General features: G+C 41.1%; 1 protein-coding gene across 2 annotated transcripts in view; it reads left to right on the forward strand.

Annotated features, from left to right (window-relative positions):
* gdap2 (ganglioside induced differentiation associated protein 2) overlaps positions 1-21706 on the forward strand; it is a 51247-nt gene that overhangs the window by 3489 nt on the left and 26052 nt on the right. The window contains exons 1-5 of one of the 2 annotated variants that reach the window (XM_063050707.1): positions 5423-6617; positions 9455-9594; positions 10694-10847; positions 12846-12934; positions 20804-20880. In XM_063050707.1, the coding sequence (XP_062906777.1) occupies positions 10717-10847; positions 12846-12934; positions 20804-20880 (297 nt within the window). In that variant the 5' untranslated portion in view covers positions 5423-6617; positions 9455-9594; positions 10694-10716. Of the gene's footprint in view, positions 1-5422; positions 6618-9454; positions 9595-10693; positions 10848-12845; positions 12935-20803; positions 20881-21706 lie in introns of those variants that run through there. The other variant, XM_063050706.1, reaches the window with a different exon arrangement.

Below are 21706 nucleotides of genomic sequence, written 5' to 3' on the forward strand. Positions count from 1 at the left end.
GGTGGAGAGTTGTAAATTTCTAATGCACTGGAATCATTTCTGGGATAGGAAGAACCAATACAAATTGCCTCAGCAGTACCATGAGCAATGTCCTTTCTGGATCTGCCAGTGTTATTGAGAAGGGTTTAAGATGGTTTGGCAGGAGGAATTTCAAAAGAGAAATGGGGTTAATTAGTAAATCAGAACGACAAATAAATAGCAAAAAAAATCATTCAGTAAAAGGGTTGAAGTGCAGGAAAATATTGATGATAAAATTAAAACTACTTTATCTGAATGCTTGAAGCATTTTCAAGAAAAAGAGGAACTATTGGCACAAAGTAAACAGATATGATTTTAATTATATTGGAGAAATGTGACCATTTGGTGATCAAAGCTGGGAGCTAAATATTCTAGGGTATTTGACATTTAGGAAAGACTCGAGAAAAGGAAAAGGGAGTAGTATTACCTTATTAATAAGAGAGATCAGTGTAGTAGTGAAAATGATCTTGATAGATGATCATGTAGAACACGTCTATTTTAGACAAGCCAAGGATAGCAAAAATCAGAAAATGTTGATGGGGAATTATTTGTCTGGCAGTAAGCATTTACAATATTAGCTAGATCATGTCAGCAAATTGGAGTTGCTTGTGTTATATAATACAGTAATCATAGAAGGCCTTAACTAATAATTCAAAACTGACATGATAAGGTGTTAAATAAATTCATGGAAGTATATAAAATGCTTTTCTAGAGGAGCCAACCATTGGAAAAAATAATTCAGTTCTTTTCTGCATCAAGAAATGGTTAATTGATAACATTGTTGTCAAGGGACCTACAGGGGAGAGTGACCTTTAATCCAGAGTTTAGAAGACGGTATAGTTCCATGTGTGACCTGAATTTTAAATGTAAACAAAGGACACTGAAATATGAATGAAGAATTGTCTGTGGTTAGTTGGGAAAATACATTACATGATATGATGGTGGACAGACAATGATTAGCATTTAAAGACAAATGCATGAGTTGCAAGATGCATATTATATTCCTTTCAAGCACAGAACCCAACCAGTAGAGTGTTTATCCATATCAGGCAAGAGAAATTAATGGAAGAGTTAAATCAAGAGAGAAGCTTTTAAAGTTGCCATAAATAGTTGTAGGCTGAATGGTTAAGAACATTTTTGAACTCAGCAATGGAAGGTCAAGAAATTAACAAAGAGAGGCAAGACTGACTGTGAATATAGACCAGCAAGAAACATAAAGTGGGCTTTGAGAGATTTTATAGGTATGTGCTGAGAATAATGAGGGCAAATATAGGCCCCTTAAAGAAAACTGGGAGAATTTATGATTGGGAATAAGGAAATGGTAGACAAGTAAACAACTAGTTTGCATCTGCAGATGCTCTGGTTATCATCTTCGAAAGTTCTAAAAATTTGGTGCTTTAAATGTGTGCTAAATGCTAGAATCTGTAATATGTGATGCACCTGAGAAAAATTATAGGATTGAGCAGAGCCAACATGGATTATAAACGGCAGGTCATCTATTGATGTAATCTTTTGGAATTCTTTAAGGATGTGATTGTGACTGGTCAAGTGGATAAATGGGGACTAACTGGTAGATGTCCTATTTCTTGTATCTTTAGAAGTCTTTTCAACAAGGTCCCACATAGAAGGTTGATAAAACAAAGTTATAGCATGTGAAATTGAGGATAATGTACTAATATTGATTGAGAATAAGTTATCAGACAGAAAGCAAAGATTGGGAATAAATGAACTGTTCCAAGGTTGTGACTAGCAGGTTATCACAGGAATTGATATTTGGCTGCTAGTTGTTTTATAGTCAATATCAGTGATTTGCCTGAGGGAATCAAGTGTCATATTTCCAAACTTGCTGACACTGGTGAAATTGTTGGGATCATGAGCACTGAAGAGGCTTCAAAGGGATATGAATAAATTGGATGATGGCAGATGGAATATAATGTTGAAAATGTGAAGTAATCCACTTGAATGCACATAACCAAAAATTAAGTTTTTTTTTGTTATATGGCAGTTGAGTAGTATTGATACTAAAAAAAGAAATATTGTGCTTGTACACAATTTGCTGAAGGCAAACACGCAGGTGTAGCAAGCAAAGAAGCAGGCAAATGGTATGAGAGGATTTGAATAAAGAGTAAGGAAATCTTAGTGTAGATGGATTGGGCCTTGGTGATAAATGTTGAGGAATATTATGTGTGACTTTGGTTCTGTACTTAAAAACAGATCTAGTTTACATGGATTGGATTTTTTGGACTGCCTTCAGAGATGGTGGAATTCCCATATGGGGAGAGATTAAATAGCCTACGGTTCTATGCTCTGGAGTCTAGAAAAGCTAGAGGAGATCTCACTGAAACATATCGAGCTCTTAAAGGAGGATATGGAAGATAGGGTGATATAGCAACTGTTTTGTGTGTGAACACAGGTCAGCACATTATGGAAACCAGCCTTATCCCCATGGACTCAACCTGTACCTTTTGCTGCCCTAGTAAAGCCTCTAGCATAATCAAAGACCCTACCCAGCCCAGACATTCTCTCTCCTCCCCTCTCCCATCAGGCAGAAGATAAGAAAAACCTGAAAGCACAGACCACAAGGCTCGAGGACAGCTACTAACCCCCTGTTATCAGGCTTTTGAATGGACCTCTTGTACGATGAGATGGTCTCTTGACCTCACAATCTATTTTCCTATCATCGTGCGCTGTACTTTCTCAGCAGCCGTTACACTTTATTCTGCATTGTCATTGTTTTACGTCAATGTGCTGTGTAATGATTTGCATGAACAGTATGCAGGACAAGCTTTTCACTGTATCTTGGTGTATATGTCCTCTATGTGAAGTCCAAGACCTGAGAACACAATTTGAGAATATAAAGGCTAGAGCATTCACATCTGAGAGGAGAAACCTTTTCATTCAGAGAGTGGTGAACCTTCAGAAAACAGCAAGAAAGATAGAAAGAGTTTGGCATTGATAGAGCCAAGTTTGGCACAGGTTTTCACTGAGATGGTCTCATGATGGACCTGCGGATTATTATCACAAACGACAGGAATTCTGCAGATGCTGGAAATTCAAGCAACATACATCAAAGTTGCTGGTGAACGCAGCAGGCCAAGCGGCATCTATAGGAAGAGGTGCAGTCGACGTTTCAGACCGAGACTCTTCGTCAGGACTAACTGAAGGAAGAGTGACTTCAGTTAGTCCTGACGAAGGGTCTCGGCCTGAAACATCGACTGCACCTCTTCCTATAGATGCTGCTTGGCCTGCTGCGTTCACCAGCAACTTTGATGGATGCTGCAAATTATTATTGTAGTTTGTATCATCTTACAAATATCAATCCAATCAGGCATCCTCTGCCATGTCTCTGTAAGTCTGTGGCCCCCACACTATCTTCATTAGTTACTGGGTTCAGAACGCAAGGTTCTGTTGAAGTTTGGTCACTTAGTATGTTTGAAAAGAATCATCTGTTTTTCTTTCCTCCACAGAGCTAATGACATGATCATGGCATTTTAAGGATATTGATTGGGAAATAGCAATAGTTCTGCTGTTCATGGACGGAATGCCATGTCACCTTTCCCATCTATCAGATAGAATGCTCTGTTTAACACTAATGCTGTCCTCCTTCTGAAGTATCAACTTGAACTTTATATCTTGCCTGTGAGAATAAGTACAAACAAACAATCTCACTCGACCAAGACTATTATATGATCTACTGAGGGAATCAGTGATAAAAGATGGCACCAATATAATTAGTAGCAGTTGGTTATCCTAGTACACGTGAGTTAGTATTAAGGGCAATGGTTATTAACATTAAAACAAATGCACGGTAGATTTCTCTTGATCCCTCTCGAAAAGAGGATGAGTGGTGTTTAATATGGAATTTTGTAATTATAGGTATTTGCTGATGAGGTGTGCAATTGCACTTTGTTGGGATACACCTTCTCTAAAATTGTAAGTGCAATAACTACAGTAAAACCATGTTTATTCAGACAAAATTTTAAAATTTGCATTAGTAAGTAAGAAGCATATTTTCTACTCAGACTGATCGGCAAATCTGAACATTGCTTTATGGTAGTTTTCTCATTGGCTTTGCAAAATATCTCATGCAGCTCATAATCTACTGACAGTGTAAGTACTTTGCCTTTTGGCTCAGGAGCAGCATTGTCCTTCTGCATTGTTCTGGCTTTTTACAATTGTATCTTGGTGCATCGTGGCATCTCCATTTTACTGGTGCACCCTATCCTCGTTGTCTGCGTCTTCAGACAATGCTGACCCACAGTTATGCAAGGAACCTATTTCTACCAACGTCTCGTTATATGCACCCAAAACTGACAGTTATGCGAGGAGCACCACTTTCCCGCCAATACATGTCATGTGGGCGCACCTCACAATCTCTCTCCCGCCACTCTCGCATTGGTTTTGGCAAGGTGTGGATGCGCGATCTTAAACTTCTGTTAGTTTTACCTACGGTGCAGTGATTTTGCGCTTGAAATATTTAACTATGCCTCCTAAGCATCCGATGTCATGTCCTGGGCCGTCAGCCGAGTGGCAGAGAACCGCTTTAACACTTGAAAAAAAAGTTGGAAATTATAAGCAGCACGGCATCAGCTGAAGGTAACACAACTCTGGGATGCTACTGCCGGGAACAGAATCTTGCCTTTAAAGTTCTTTTGTTGCTTGATAATGTACCAGCCCATCCTAAACATTTGGACAGCATTCATCCTAACATAACAGTGCGTTTCCCGAGTTGGGTAGGAGGCCAAGTGGTTAAGGCATTTGTCTAGTGATCTCAAGGTCGCTAGTTGGAGCCTCAGCTGTGGCGGCGTGTTTGTGCCCTTGAGCAAGGCACTGTCTACGCCCACCTGGACAAGCCAACGAGCACTGTGAGGGTCATGTTTTTTGACTTCTCCAGTGCGTTCAACACCATCCGCCCTGCTCTGCTGAAGGAGAAGCTGACAGCGATGCAGGTGGATGCTTCCCTGGTGTCATGGATTCTTGATTACCTGACTGGCAGACCACAGTACGTGTGCTTGCAGCATTGTGTGTCTGACAGAGTGATCAGCAGCACTGGGGCTCCACAGGGGACTGTCTTGTCTCCGTTTCTCTTCACCATTTACACCTCGGACTTCAACTACTGCACAGAGTCCTGTCATCTTCAGAAGTTTTCGGATGACTCTGCCATAGTTGGATGCATCAGCAAGGGAGACGAGACTGAGTACAGGGCTACGGTAGGGAACTTTGTCACATGGTGTGAGCAGAATTATCTGCAGCTTAATGTGAAAAAGGCAAAGGAGCTGGTGGTAGACCTGAGGAGAGCTATGGTACCAGTGACCCCTGTTTCCATCCAGGGGGTCAGTGTGGACATGTTGGAGGATTACAAATACCTGGGGATACGAATTGACAATAAACTGGTCTGGTCAAAGAACACTGAGGCTGTCTACAAGAAGGGTCAGAGCCATCTCTATTTCCTGAGGAGACTGAGGTCCTTTAACATCTGCCGGACGATGCTGAGAATGTTCTATGAGTCTGTGGTGGCCAGTGCTATCATGTTTGCTGTTGTGTCCTGGGGCAGCAGGCTGAGGGTAGCAGACACCAACAGAATCAACAAACTCATTCGTAAGGCCAGTGATGTTGTGGGGATGGAACTGGACTCCCTGACAGTGATGTCTGAAAAGAGGATGCTGTCCAAGTTGCATGCGGTCTTGGTCAATGTCTCCCATCCACTACATAATGTACTGGGTGGGCACAGGAGTACATTCAGCCAGAGACTCATTCCACCGAGATGCAACACAGAGCGTCATAGGAAGTCATTCCTGCCTGTGGCCATCAAACTTTACAACTCCTCCCTTGGAGGGTCAGACACCCTGAGCCGATATGCTGGTCCTGGACTTATTTCATAATTTACTGGCATAACTTACATATTACTATTTAACTATTTATGGTTCTATTGCTATTTATTATTTATGGTGCAACTGTAACGAAAACCAATTTCCCCCGGGATCAATAAAGTATGACTATGACTAACCACACATTGCTCTAGTCTGTGCTAGGAGTGGCGCCCCACACAGACTTCCAATCTGCGCCTTGTAAGGCATGAAAATGCCCGACGCAGGCCTCTCATGGTCTGAGTCGACGTTCCCTCCCTCCCCTCCTGCCACTTAATACAACATCACTGATTCAACCACTCGACCAAGGTGTGATCCACATTCAAGGTGTGCGTATTTTTTTTACCACGAACTATCTCTCAGATGCTGCAAGCAACAGACAATTTTGGAAATCCTGGGTGAAGGATTGGTGGAAGTCGGAACACTTGGCACAAATGGCAATGGACATGGACCCATGTTTAGAACGAAGTCAGCATTTCAGTCATTCCCTGCCGTCAGCCCTTCTTCCCTACAAGCAAATTTAAAACAAAATGCTGCCAAGCAAACAACCTTCACCACTTTATTCAAATCCGTAAAACCTTCTGCTGCCAGCAGTTCTAAGAGTTCTGTGAGTCTTCCTTTTCACCCCTTGCTATGATCCTGACAACCACAACCAACCACCTTATCTATGTAAAGCTGCCCGATACCACAACAACCACTCATCTCCCAGAGCGAACACACCTGCCACTGTTGGTGAGTACTCTACGCCCTCGGATGTTAACTTTCTATGATTTATTACATTGAATATTACCTTAAATTGATGAAATATAATGCAAATGTTGTCTTGTACTGCTGCTTTTGTGTCGTATTGGTATGAAAATGTGGATAAATTACAGATAAAACATATTTAGGAAGCCCTCTGGAACACATCCCTATTTTCTCCATTTAAATAATTATTCACATTATGCGTCAACTTCGAGGAATGTATCCCCCGCATATAATGAGGATAGGGTGTACTGCATTTCATCTTGCATTTATGTTCTTACAGACATGTATGTTGTTACAATACTATCAACTGAGCTTAAACAGATTAGCTTTCTTTGCTGACATAAATAAGCAGGTGCTTACATGGTGTTAATGTGATGCTATAGGAATCACAGATGGAAATTGCCACTGTCTGTTTCCTTTCCTGATCCCACCCCCTTTACTTTCTGCAGAACTGAGGTGGGTTTTGAATTGAGTGTATCGTTTCTGTTGCAAGTCATGGAGTAATAAGAGACAATGTAATACTAACCACTTCCCTTTCTCTAACCTACCTCTTCTGCTTTCTTCTGTTCCTCTGTCCTCCCTAATAGCTGAGTGCCATCCAGAACTTTGGCTTCATGTACAATCAAAATTTGGTTGTTACGAAAGATTCTGTTTCATTGACTGAGGAGTGGATGTGAATTTTGATCTGATATTTAAGAAAACCTGGTTTCAGAAGCTTCAATGACACTGATTTTATAAATGGACTGGTCGACACAGGCATTGCTTCTGTACCTCTGGAAGTTCATCCACCATCCTTTCAATTTGTCTTTCGCTCGCCACAGTAGGATTACAGCTCATGAAATCTCACTGCTTCTCCACTCAGCCTGACCAATAGCAATACCTACGTCAGGCTGTGTTTATTGTCTGCAGCTCAGCATTCAACACAGTCATACCCTTAGTTCTATTCAACAAGCTCCAGAACCTGGGCTTGTGTACTTCCTTCTGCAACTGGATGCTGGACTTCCTCACTGGGAGACCGCAATCTGCGGATCAAAAATATCGTTTCCTCACTGACAGTCAGCACTAGTGCACCTCAAGGATGTGTGCTTAGCCCATTGTTCTATTCTCCCTATACCCACGATTGTGTGGTTAGGCACAGCTCCAACGCCATCTATAAATTTTTAGACAATCAAATTAATGTTGGCAGAACTTCAGATGGTGATGAGGTGTACAGGAGCAAGATAGTGGTGTTGGAGCAACAACCTTGCACTCACTGTCAGTAAATCCAAGGAATTGATTATGGACTTCAGGGAAGGTAAGTCGAGGGTTCAGAAGTGAAAAGAGTGAGCAGTTTCAAGTTGCTGGGTGTCAACATCTCTCAGGATCTATCCTGGGCCCGACACATCGATGCAATTACAATGAAGGCATGACAACGGCTATTTCATTAAGAGTTTGAGGAGAATTAGAATGTCATCAAAGACACTGAAAAATTTCTACTGATTTACTGTGGAAAGCATTGTAACTGGTTGCATCACCGTTTGATACGGAGGCGCGGGGCCACTGCACAAGATCGGAAAAAGCTACAAGATGTTGTAAATTCTGCCAACTCTGGGCACTAGCCTCCCTGGCACCAGGGCACCTTCAAAAGGTGATGCTTCAGAAAGGTGCATCCATCATTAGGGATCTCCATCACCCAGGGCATACCCGCTTCTCATTGCTACCACTAAGGTGGTGGTATAGGAGCCTGAAGAGAGACACTCAAACTTTCAAGGACAGCTTCTTCCCGCTTTGCCATCAGATTTCTGAATGGACAATGAACCCATGGACACCACCTCAGTATTTTTTTCCTCTTTTTCAACTGCTAATTTAATTTTCTTTTTTGTATACACTTATTGTAATGTATAATTTTTATTATTATGTGTTGCAATGTACTGCTGCCGCAAAACAACAATTTCACGACATCTGCCAATGATATTAAACCTGATTCTGATTCAGATTGAAGTACTTGGGAGATGGTAGCATCCAATGTATTGCTATTTCCCTACCCAGTAGTCATGTACTCAGCAGCTGTCTTTGAATCTTTGGAACTGGTTTTCCATTTCACACACGGGACTTTAAAAAAAGTGATCATAGTGCATAATCATTGTTGATGGACTTTTGATAACTATTAACGAGGACATTTGTGACAATATTTCTAATTAGGCAAAGCATTGTTACTTAGTGGACTGGCAGAGAGGATTTGTGCCCTAGGTGTGGTTTGGTGGTACTTTAATATATTAAGTGAGCTTGAACATATTCTGGGCTTTTATTTATATCTGTCTCCAAAAACTGTCCTAATGAAGGGTCTCAGCCCGAAACGTTGACTGTTTGCTCTTTTCCATAGATGCTACCTATTCTGCTGAGTTCCCCAGCATTTTGTGTATGTTGCTAATTAACAGGAAGGGTGGCATTTAATAAGGGGAAGTTTTGAGACATAAACAGAGCCTTTAGCTTCTTGTTCTTGCTCTAGAGTTACATTTCTTAGTCCTTCTATCCCTCTTCCTAAAAGTTTTATCAAAGCATTTCTTTTCAGGATGTAGTTTGTTCATTTTTAATTACTTACTAGGTTAGCAGTTGTTTCCTTGAGAGGATCTGTGTAGTGTACTGAGATATTTTTCACATAGAAGGTTCCAAATTGTTTGCAAACTTGTGGTCTACATTGATGATACCACTGAGTGATGGGCTCTCAACTTGTTTGTTATAATTACCTATGTTGGTATTCTTTGCTTTTATTAAATGATAAATGTAACAAATTCAAATGGGCATCAAGTGTTCAAATGTTAACAGGGTGCTTCTTCTTTTAGGAAAGGCGATGTAGTCTTGCTGAGGTGCACAGCCATTGTGAATACAACTAATGAATCTCTATTTGACAAGAATCCTATAAGTGAAAGTATCCACTTGCATGCAGGACCCGAACTCAGGGACGAGTTACAGAAATTGAAAGGTGAGATCCGTCCTGTAAATCCAAAATGGTTCAAACAGGGAAGTAAACATTCTCCATTTCATCTTGGTTTGGATGTATTTAGCTAGCAAAGAAGTGTGTCTCACTTTTATAGAAAAGCTCAGTTGTCTTTGGACATTTTTCAAAGAAAAAATTTCTACTATATTTTGAATAGAAATTGTAATGGTAGATTTAATGAGATGCTATTCTATGTGATACGTTCGCCAAAGGCTCTTCCGCTCCATTACCCAAATCACCATCATATTTATAACCACCTCTGGTTGTGTTTTCTGTTGCAGTTAGTTCTAACTACTCTGACTGGTTCCATTTCTGATTTTGTTGTTGGGAATTTTCATGCTGGATTGAGTTAGGTCTGACCACTTTCTGCACACTGTCCGTCCTTCTCTTGATATTTTATGTTGCTACATCCGATGAATATTGTAAGCATGTCTTTGAGACGTGGGACAAATCTGGAGCACCCTAAGAATACCACATAGTCCGATTGGGAGATTACGTAGACAATATGGGTTTTCCTATTCTTGAAGCTAGCTTTTCTGTGTATTGCTTCCAGCAGTAGCTCCACCCAAACTGGTTGTGTTAATATGGTCACATCAACTCCTTGTACCATCTTCTACATCTCTTTCTGCCCCAGGCCATTAAAATTCCGATTTCTACAGTCTCACTCAATAAGCTATAATGAGATCACTTTGGAATATCATATTTTCCCACCATCATCCTCCCAAATGGCTGCTGTCAAGGATTTTTCTCCAGCTGCTTTAATTGTTCTGTAATGCTCCCCAAATATTCTGCCATATAATCCCTATTAATCTCATTAATTTTTCAGCTTGCATTCTTGTTTACGGCGATAGTTTTTGACTACTATTTTGAGTTCCTTACGACTTTTGTACCCCTTCAGTGCCAGCATGAAGTGGATCTTAGAATAAGTGGCTGTTCTTTATCACCTGAGTTAAGAATTTACATTAAAATATGTTGTCATTTAGAGGAATAAAATCTACTCTGCTGAATTAAATAGCTATGTTGTGTTACGAGCAACAGCAAATTCTTCTGTGATGTGAAATGTGAAATAACTTCTGTTTTTAAGTTTGCCGCACAGGGGAGGCGAAAATGACCAAAGGGTTTAATTTGGCTGCGAGGTTTATTATCCATACTGTGGGGCCGCGATATAATGCTAAATACAGAACAGCTGCTGAAAGTTCCTTGTACAGCTGCTACAGGAGTGTACTTCTGTTAGCCAGGTAAGCATTCTGGAGTTTTATAGTTACAAAAGTAGAGGAAGAAGAGATTTAGTGTCGTTCTTATGTGTAATCCTGATTTCCATTCCCATTGTTAGTAGGCAACACATGGGCAAGGGTTGAATTATATTTTTATTTTTGAAACTTATCATGCCTACTAGAATTTTCTATTTTACTGGAATTCCAATTTCCATTTTAGCTGAAAAAGCAATAGCATTGGTCCAGTTGATCTTCCAGAGCAGTACTTTGTTGCATTATTTTGGTATCAAAGTGACTTGCTTTCCATTTTTGGATTTAAGCTTTTGCTTGAGCCCTTTTGTGAGAAGAGGTGGCCACTTGGTCTATACCAAGTTTCTGAGCACATTCCCTCGGAGTCCTGTTCCCATATTTCAGGGGTCCCCAACCTTTTTTGCACCGCGGACCGGTTTAATATTGACAGTATTCTTGCGGACCGGCCAACCGGGGGCGGGGGGAGTTTCAAATATGGGACACTTGTGTTTTCCCCGAGAAAGACTACCGTGACAATGAAGCCTTGCGCGGGCACCTGTGTGCGCATGCATGACATACGCATGTGCGCACGTGCCAATTTTTTTTCCACAAATCGGTTTTGGCTTAATCTCCCTGACTATACTGTACATACATTATTTCTACTTTATATAGGCTGTGTATTTATCATATCATTCCTGCTTTTACTATATGTTAGTGTTATTTTAGGTTTTATGTGTTATTTGGTATGACTTGGTTGGGTACTTTTTGGGTCTGAGCATGCTCAAAAATTTTTCCTGTTTAAATTAATGGTAATTGCTTCTTCTCTTTACGCCACTTCGGCACAAAATGTTTCATAGGAACGCTCTACCTTAGCGGAAGAAATACGGGACAAACCAATTTAGCCCGATATACGGGATGTCCTGGCAAATATGGGACAGTTGGCAACCCTATGTTCAAGTTCAACAGTGCGTGACAGGGATTGAGGAAAGGTGCAGCTGACTCATATCGTTTCCTTGTGGCCCGGTAGCACATGCTTTGCAACCCGGTACCAGTCCGCGGCCCGGTGGTTGGGGACCGCTGCCATACTTAACAAGACAAAGGAGCAGAAGGAGGCCATTCGGCCTATCAAGTCTGCTCTGCCACTGCACCATGAGCTATACTATCCTCCCATCTAGTTCCAATTTCCGGCTTTTTTCCCATATCCCTTGATACCCTGACTAATTAGATACCTATCAATCTCCCTAAACACCCTCAATGATTGGGCCTCCATAGCCTATTTTATCCATAGCCTACTTGGTTCTCTATAGCCTATTTTATCTTCCATTCTCATCAACTCCTTGTTTCTTCCCCCTTTGATCCTGCTACCCATATACACTAAGAGCAATTTCAACAGACAATTTATAGTATCAGCTTACCTTTGGGAATACGGGAGGAAAACTGGATTAATTGTGAAACCTACACATTTTAAGGGAGAACATGCAAACTCCACATGGAAGTGACTGGAGATCAAGATCAAAGTTTGATCACTGAATTTGAGGCTAACTGCTTGCCATTATGCTGTTCTAGAGCCGTGGTATACTGTATAAAGGGTACTCTGATTTTTAGCTTTTATTCTTCTGGTCAGTGGAATCATAATTTAACAAGCGCAGATGACTAAAAGATGACTATTAAATAAAATCATTGCTTTGAAATACCCAACTGAGCATGGAAAAGGATTCTCAGTAAAATCACACATGTGATCTGGAATGTACTAGAGCAAAAAAAAACAGGCTCATTATCTTAAGAATCATTCTGATTTTTTTTTAAATGCAATTTTGTACACTGGCATAGAGCACAATTATTCTCCTTTAAACTCTACTGTACATCAAGAGATTCTAACAGTATTTTTCAATTTTTAGCACGTTGCTTTCTGTTATCATTTTAGATGTCAGTTCAGATGTGTGCACCAAAAGTGAAGTTGACTCATAGCATTCTGTTAGACCATCCTGATCTGTTTCTTTTGACCTCTTCTAGGGAGCATTCAATGTCTTCATTGGGATTATCTGTCATCAATATACCAAAAAGGGGCTACCCTTTGGAGGATGCTACCAACATAGCTCTGAGTACGTGTTGCTCCAGTTAACTTCATGAAAGCCGAAGCAGGATACTTTTGCTGCTTTAATCAAAACTGGCTAATGTCTTTTATCATCTCTACATATGTTAAGTTTCATATTCTAGGCCCTGGTTGTGAGTCACAGGAACTGTATTGTTGTAATATAGACTACATTCAGTCAAGAGTCCAGTTTTGTTATTTCATTGACTTATGATTTCTTTACAAATGATCAACTTCATTATTTGCTGTTTGCACATTTTTTAATTGCCACTCACTGTAAAATTCATCCTTTTCACCATTCCCTGTTTCCAAAAGGTATTCATAGAAAATGCAGAGCTACTAAATTTATTGGAGAAAAAATTAAGAGCTGTTCCTCAAGTTTGTTGCATTGTTGAAAAAACATTGTTATTTACACGAAGACATGAAGAATGGCTTTGGATTGGAGACAGGAAGATTACTGGTAGCAAGGAAGTCTACTTATGAGGGAAAATTGTTGATTGGATTTGCTTTTCCTTCTACAGAGCTGCTTAAGGGATAACATATTCAAAATTGTGATGGGTTTTGATAGAGCAAATAGTGAAAATTTGTTCTATCTGGCAAATGGATTGGTCACCAGGGGTAATAGAATAAAGGGAATGACAAAGCAGCTCGAGAGAAATGAGTTTCAGAGCATCGTCGGGATTTGGAATGTGTTTCTGGAAGTTTGCTGGAAACGGACTCAGCAGGAACGTTGAAAGGGTAGTTTCATTTAAAAGGTGACTAATTTGCAAGATTATAGTGAGGACAGCTAGGTTGTAGGAGAACATTTCTAAAAAGTGGAAAACAAGATGAGTCAAATCACAACATAGCGGTTAGTGATCCAGGTTCAATTAGCACTGCTGCCTGTATGGAGATTGTACGTTCGCCCCACCACCACCACCACCGCGTGTTTTTCGGGTGCTGCAGTTTCCTCCTATATCCCAAAGACACAAGGGTTAATGGGTTAATTGGTCACATTAGTGTAATTGGGCAGCACAGGCCTATTGGGCCAGAGGGGCCTGTTACTGTGCCGTATCATTAAATGAATATATTTTTTTTTAATGGTCAAGAAGATTGAGAGCTTCAAGTTCCTAGGAAAGACTATCATCAATAGCTCTGTTCTGGTCCAACCAGAAGGAAAGTTCACCTGTGCCTCTACTTCCTCAGGAGTCTTCCTCTGGTTGTATCCTAGCCTGGTATGGAAACGCCAGTGCCCCTGAATGAAAAATCTTATAAAAGGTAGCGGATACGGTCCAATCCATCATGAGTAAAGCCCTCCCAACCTTTGAGCACATCTGCACGGAGTGCTGTCGCAGGAAAATAGGATCCATCATCAAGGCCCCCCACCACTCAGGCCATGTTCTCTTCTTGCTGCTTCCATCAGGAAGGTTCAGGAACAGTTATTAACCCTCAACCATCAGGCTCTTGAACCAGTGGGGATAACTTCACTTGCCCCCTCACTGAAGTGGTCCCATAATCTATTGGCACACTTTCACTCATGTTCTCTACTTATTGCTTGTTTGTTTGTTTGTTTTCTTGTGTATTTGCTCAGCTTGTTGCCTTTTGCACATTGGTTGTCAGTCCTGTTGAGTGCGGGCTGACATTGATTCTATAGTGTTTCTTGGACTTACTGTGAACACCTAGGGTTGTATATGGTGACATATATGTTCTTTGGTAATAAATTTGCTTTGATCTTTAAAGAAATGTTGCATGTCCCCTTTGATTCTCTATAGAAAGTATACTACACCACGCTCGGTATGGCAGCTTCTCTACCTTTGACATCAAGAAACTGCAGTTTTGTGGACACAGTTCAGCCCATAATGGAAATGTTGTGGCCGTTACAGAGGCTTGACTGCCACAAGGGTAGGAAGGGATACTGGACATTCTGGAAGCGTAAACTGGGAGCAGATGTTCTTGGGGAGGAGGGAACATAGTCAGGAGGAAGAAGGAAGAATACTTAAGGTTTCGGAAGTAAGGATCATACAGGGCTCCAGAGAGTGTCAAAGTAGCCAGGAAGGAGCTTAAGAATGGATTTAGGAGAGATATAAAGGAACATAAGAAGGTATCAGCGAGTAGGAGTAAGGAAAATCTTAACATGTATAGAACAGGAGGATGGGCATAGTGAGGATAGGACTGATCAGGGATAGTAGAAGAGGTGGGGACGTCCTTAGTGAATACTTTGCTTCAGTATTTACCAGTGAGAGGGACCTTGACAATTGTGAGGACTGTGTAAAACAAGCTGATGTGTTTGAACATGTCCAGATAAAGAACTGAAAACATGGGTACATCAGAGATGTCCTTCTTTTTCAAAGATAGGAGTTTCCTTCCTCCACTATTGATGCTGCCCTCTTCCACATTTCCTGCACATCCGCCCTCTATCCATCTTCACACTGCATTAACAGGGAGAGAGTTCCTCTTGTTGTCATCTACAACCCCTTGAGATTCCATATCTGGCTCATCATTCTCCTCAACTTCAGCCATCTTCAATGGGAGCCTACCACCAATCACATCCTTTGTTTCACCCCCCCCCCCACACTCTCCACTTCCTGCAGGGATTGCTTCCTCTGTGTTTCCCTTATCCATTCATCCCTCCCCACTAATCTCCCGCCTGGCACTTATTTTTGAATGAGAAAGAAGTGCTGCGCCTACACATTCACTTCCTCCCTCGCCACCATTCAGGGCTGCAAAGCACTTCACCTGCGAAGCTGTTGGTGTCATCTATGAAGCAGACTCGATGGGCTGAATGGCCTACTTCTGCTCCTGTTGCTTTTGGTCTTATGTTACCCAACTCTCCCAACACGGCCTCTGCTTGGGCCAGACCCAGTGGAGATTGGTAGACCGCTTTTTGAGCACCTTACACAAAAAGCAGCTTTTCCTGGTGGCCATGGATTTTAACTCCAATCCCCACTCCCATTCTGACACGTCTGTGGCCTCCTTTTCTGCTTCGATGAGGTTGGAGGAGCAACACCTCATTTTCTTTCTGGGCAGCCTCCAATCTGATGACAGGAACATCGACTTCTCTAACATCCATTAATTCTCCCCCCACCCCCATTCTTCAATTCCCCACTCTGGTCTCCCTCTTACCTCTTCTCTTCACCTTATCTGCCGGTCACTTCCCCCTGGTGCCCCTCCTCCTTCCCTTTCTCACATGGTGTCCACTCTCTTGTCCTATCAGATTCCTTCTTTCCAGCATTTTACCTTGTCCACCTATCACCTCCTAGCTTCTTACTTCATCCCCCATCCCCCACACACCTGGCTTCACCTATCACCTTCTAGTTTGTACTTCTTTCCCTCTGTCCACCCTTTTCTGGCTTCCCCCTTCCTTTCCAATCCTGTGAAGGGTCTCAGCAGCCGAAACCTCCCCTCCATATGCTGACTGATCTTGCGAATTCCTCTACCATTTGTATGTGTTGCACGAGATAGATAAGTCCCTGTGGCAAGACGATATATACCCCAGGTTTCTACAGGAAACGAGAGAACAGATTGTTATGCCTTTGACTATGATCTTTGCATCCTCGTGGTCACAGGAGTAATGCCAGAAGATTGAGAGGGTGGCAAATGTTATTCCTTCAGGAAAGGAAATAGGGATAATCCTGGGAATTCAGACCAATGACTCTTACATTAGTGGTGGGCTAACTATTGGGAGAGGATTCTTAGAGAAAGGATTTACAAGCACTTGAGCACGTACAGTCTGATTAGGGATAGTCAGCATGGTTTTGAGGGGCAGGTCTTGCCTCACAAGCCTGATTGAATACATCAAGGAAATGGCAAAACAAATTAATGCTGGTGGAGGATGTGGATTTTTGTAAGGCTCTGGTTTCCTCCCACAGTCCAAAGATATGCAGGGTAGGTTAATTAAGCACTGTAAATTGTCCCATAATTTGGTTAGGGTTAAATCAGGATTGTCAGAGGTTGCTGGGTGGTGTGGTTCGAAGGACCAAAGTTTCTATTCTGCGCTGTATCTCAAAATAAAATATTCTGCCTAGAGGTCTATGAATAGTAGTGTTGTCCACAGATCTGTCTTGAGATCTCTTTGCAATTTTTGTAATTAACTTAGATGAGGAAGTGGAAGGGTGGGTTAGTAAGTTTGCAGATGACATATAAAGGTTTTTTAGTTTGTGATTGTCAAAGATTACAATGGGACATTGACTTGGGGTCTGAGAGGTTGCAGATGGAGTTCAATCCCGAAAAGTGAAATGATACACTTCGGAAGGTTGAACTTCCAAAATTAATTTTTTTTTTATAGGCATCTGTTAGTCTCATGAGACCATGGATTTGTGCCTTGGAAGGTTTCCAGGGCGCAGGCCTGGGCAAGGTTGCATGAAAGACCGGCAGTTGCCCATGCTGCAAGTCTCCCCTCTCCACACCACCTATGTTGTCAAAGGGAAGGGCATTAGGATCCATACAGCTTGGCACCGGTGTCGTTGCAGAGCAATGTGTGGTTAAGTGCCTTGCTCTAGGACACAACACGCTGCCTCAGCCAAGGCTAGAGCTAGCAACCTTCAGATCATTAGACAAACACCTTAACCACTTGGCCACGTGCCGACACTTCCAAAATTAATAATACAAGGTTAATGGCAGAATTCTTAGCAGTATGGAGGAACAGAGGAATCTTGGGGTTCACATCCATAGATTATCATGTAGGTTGATAAGGTGGTTACGAAAGCATGTGGTGTGTTGGCCTTCGTTAGCCAGGTTGAGTTCAAGAGCCATGAGGTAACGTTGCAACTTTGTTAAACTCTGGCCAGACCATAATTGGAGTATTGTGTTTGGCTCTGGTTGCCTTATTATAGGAAGGATGTGGAAGCTTTAGAAAGGGTGCAGAGAAAGATTTACCTGAATGCTGCTTGGATTAGAGAGCGCGTTTATTTATTTTGGTAAGTAAATGTTGGTAAATGTGAGGTCATCCACTTTGGAAGAAATAAGTGAAAGAGCAGATTATCATTTAAATGGTAAAAAAAAAATGAAGCATGCTGCTGTGCAGAGGGAATTGGAAATGCTTGTGCATGAATCACAAAAGGTTGGTTTGCAAGCTATCAAGAAAGTAAATGGAATGTTGGCCTTCATTGCTAGAGGGATTGAATTTAAGAGCAGGGAGTTTGTGCTGCAACTGTACAGGGTACTGGTGAGGCTGCACCTGGAATACTGCATGCAGTTCTGGTCTCCTTACTGGAAGAAGGATATACTGGCTTTGGAGGCAATGCAGAGGATGTTCCCCAGGTTGATTCCAGTGATGGGGGGGGGGGTTTGGACTATGAGGAGAGATTGAGTCGCCTGGGACTGTACTCGCTGGAATTCAGAAGAATAAGAGGAGATCTTATAGAAACATATAAAATTATGAAAGGGATAGATAAAATAGAGGCAGGAAAGATGTTTCCACTGGTAGGTGAGACTAGAACTGGGGACATAGCCTCAAGATTTGGTAGAGTAGATTTAGAATGGAGATGAGGAGGAACTGCTTTTCCCAGATTCTCTGCCCAATGAAGCAGTGAAGGCTACATCAGTAAATATATTTAAAACAAGGTTGGATAGATTTTTGCATAGTAGGGGAATTGAGGGTTATGGGGAAAAGGCAGGTGGGTGAAGATGAGTCCATGGCCAGATCAGTCAAGACGTTATTGAATGGCGGAGCAGGCTCGATGGGCCAGATGGCCTTATCCTGCTCCTATTTCTTATGTTCTTGTTTTATTGAGATGCAGCACCGAGTACATCCTTCCAGCCCTTCGTGCTGCACCGCCCAGCAGCTCCCCCACTTTAACCCTAGCCTAATCACGGGACAATTTATAATGACCAATAAACCTACCAAATGGGAGGAAACCAGAGCACCCCGAGGAAACCCACACGGTCACGGGGAGAACGTACAAACTCCTTACAGGCTTATGATAAAATGTTGAGTGAGCTTGGGCTTTTCTCTTTGTCGTGAAGGAGAATGAGAGGTGACTTGACAAAGGTCTGTAAGTTGGTAAAATGCATTGATCGGGCAGACCACCAGCACCTTTTTCCCAGGACAGCAATAGCTAGTATGAGAGGGCATCAATTTAATATGATTGGAGGAAAGTATAGGGTGGTGTCAGAAATGGGTTCTTTCACACAAAAAGTGGTTAGTACATGATCGGGTAGAGTCTAATACCTTAGGGACATTTAAGAAACTCTTAGTAAATGGATGAAAGCAAAATAAAGGGCTGTACGTTAGATTGATCTTGAAATGCGTTAAAAAGTCAGCATAACATTGTTGGCCAAAGGTTCTGTACTGTTCTATGTTCTAAATTAGCCTTCCCTCCACGTGCTTAGACTATCATTCCCGTTGCCTCATTAAGGCAGCGAGCACAATCAAGGACCCCATCTCAGACATTCTGTCTTCTCCCCTCTCCCATCAAGCAGAAGATACAAAGCACATGTCACTTGGCTCAAGAACAGCTTCTATACTGCTTTTAGCTGGTTTGCTAGATGGACTCTTGACCTCACAATCTGCCTTGTTATGACCTTGCACCTTACTGTCTGTCTGCCTGCACTTTCCCTGTAACTGTAACACTTCATTCTATACTCTGTTATTGTTTTACCCTGTTCTACATCAATGAACTGTTGTAATGAATTGACCTGCATGAATAGTATGCAGAACAAGTTTTTCACTGTAACAATAATAAACTAGTTTGTGTTGAGAGAGTGGACACTGGTTCTAGAGGCACATTTAATCAGAATCAGGTTTATTATCAGCAGCATGTGTCATGAAGTTTGTTAACTTAGCAGCAGCAGTTCAATGCAATATATAATATAGAAGAAAGTAAAATAATAATAAATAAATCAATTACAGTATACGGTATATGGAATAGATTAAAAGTGCAAAAAAAACCCAGAAATAATATATTTTTAAAAAGTGATGTAGTGTTTACGGGATCAATGTCCATTTAGGAATTGGATGGCAGAGGGGAAGAAGCTGTTCCTGAATCGCTAGGTGTATGTCTTCAGACTTCTGTATCTCCTGCCTGATGGTAACAGTGAGAAAAGGGCGTGCCCTGGGTGCTGGAGGTCCTTAATAATAGACGCTGCCTTTCTGAGAGACTGCTCCTTGAAGATGTCCTGGGTACTTTGTAGGCTAGTACCCAAGATAGAGCTGACTAAGTTTGCAACCCTCTGCAGCCTCTTTTGGTCCTGTGCAGTAGCTGCCCCCCCCCCCCCATATCAGACAGTGATGCAGCATGTCAGAATGGTCTCCACGGTCCATCTGTAGAAATTCTTGAGTGTATTTGTTGACATACCAAATCTCTTCAAACTCCTAATGAAGTATAGTCTTGCCTTCTTTATAACTGCATCGATATAACTGAATCTTTCAAACCTCTTAAAAAATGTTGTTATGTTTCAAAGAAATCATCTCTCATTCTTCTAAACTTGGGTGTTTAAGCCTAGTATGCTTGATCTCACCGCATGGGACAAATCCTACATTCACAGAGTCAGTTGGTGAATCATCATTGTAATTCTGTTGTTGAAATTATATTACTCCTTTGGTAGGGAGACCATATCTATGTGCAGTATTCTACTCCTGCTGGTGGCATTAACTCAGAATTAATCACTAATTCAATTTCAGTAATGTAATGCACATTTTGGTTTAATACTTCAAAACTGAGGTGAAAGCGACATTCTTTTAGTTCATTTCATTGTAAGTATAGGTTATGATATGTTTTAAATACATTTAAACATTTTTACACAGTGTTTATATAATTGTCTACACAAGTGAAATCTACTGCACACTGTTCTTTGATCATTAAGCTAGTGGAAGAACCAGTCATAATAAACACTTAGCTCTCTTTCTAAATAAGTTGGGGAGTGATTAATAGTTTTAATTTTTCTCCCTTTCAATTTTCAGGGACAGTTAGACGATTTTTGGAGAAACATGGAGACACCATTGAGACTGTTGTCTTTGCAGTTACAGATCTAGAAGAGGTAAAATGTCAATTGTTTTGGTTGAGGGAGTGTTTAGAGTGACAGATTTCATTTACTCATGTTAATCTTTGGAGAGAAACTCTTAATGATCATCTGATGTTACTGTCAAAGCAGCAAAGTGATGTGGCAGAGCTAGGGTTGCCTATAAATGCAGACAATCCTTCCTTCTGCAGTCATTTACAGTTTTAAGCCTGTTTTTCTTGCTGCGATTCATTTATTTCAGCCCATACGCACCACTGAAGATGTTTTATTTTAACTGGCTTTTATGAAATGTTCCTAGCTACTGGTCAGCTACCCAAAAGTCAACAGACTTCATAATATGCTTCTGATTTTTTAATGCAAGTTCCAAAGTATTGGCTGTCATTGATTCATAGAGCTGTACTGTACAGAACTGGACCATTTGTCCCAATATGTCTTTGCTGACCATGATGCCCATGCAGGATCTTAACTTTAACAAACATTTTCAAGTTTGTCAATACAGGAGAAATACTTATACATTTCAATAGCATTTTTTAAAGGCTTTTTTTAAAATGAGAAATGCTTATTCCTAAATGTATTCCTAACCTTTAATTCCTAACTTTAAAATAACAGTTGTCCTTGCCTCAATGTTAATGTTGCTGAATAAAACAATAATTAACAAATTTGGAAAAAAAGCCATCATTGAGATTTGAAGGCTACAAGCAGATTTCTAACACACTACAACAATTTTCTCCCCTCTGTCCAAAATAAGTATTAAAAGTTCGTTAATGTTTGAGATAATTGAGTGGACAGAAAGCTGCTTCCTTAAAGTAAGATTAGAAACACTGCAAGGTTTAAGTAAGTGTAA

This window comes from Mobula hypostoma, chromosome 6, assembly GCF_963921235.1.
Source record: "Mobula hypostoma chromosome 6, sMobHyp1.1, whole genome shotgun sequence".
NCBI classification, from domain to species: Eukaryota; Metazoa; Chordata; class Chondrichthyes; order Myliobatiformes; family Myliobatidae; genus Mobula; species Mobula hypostoma.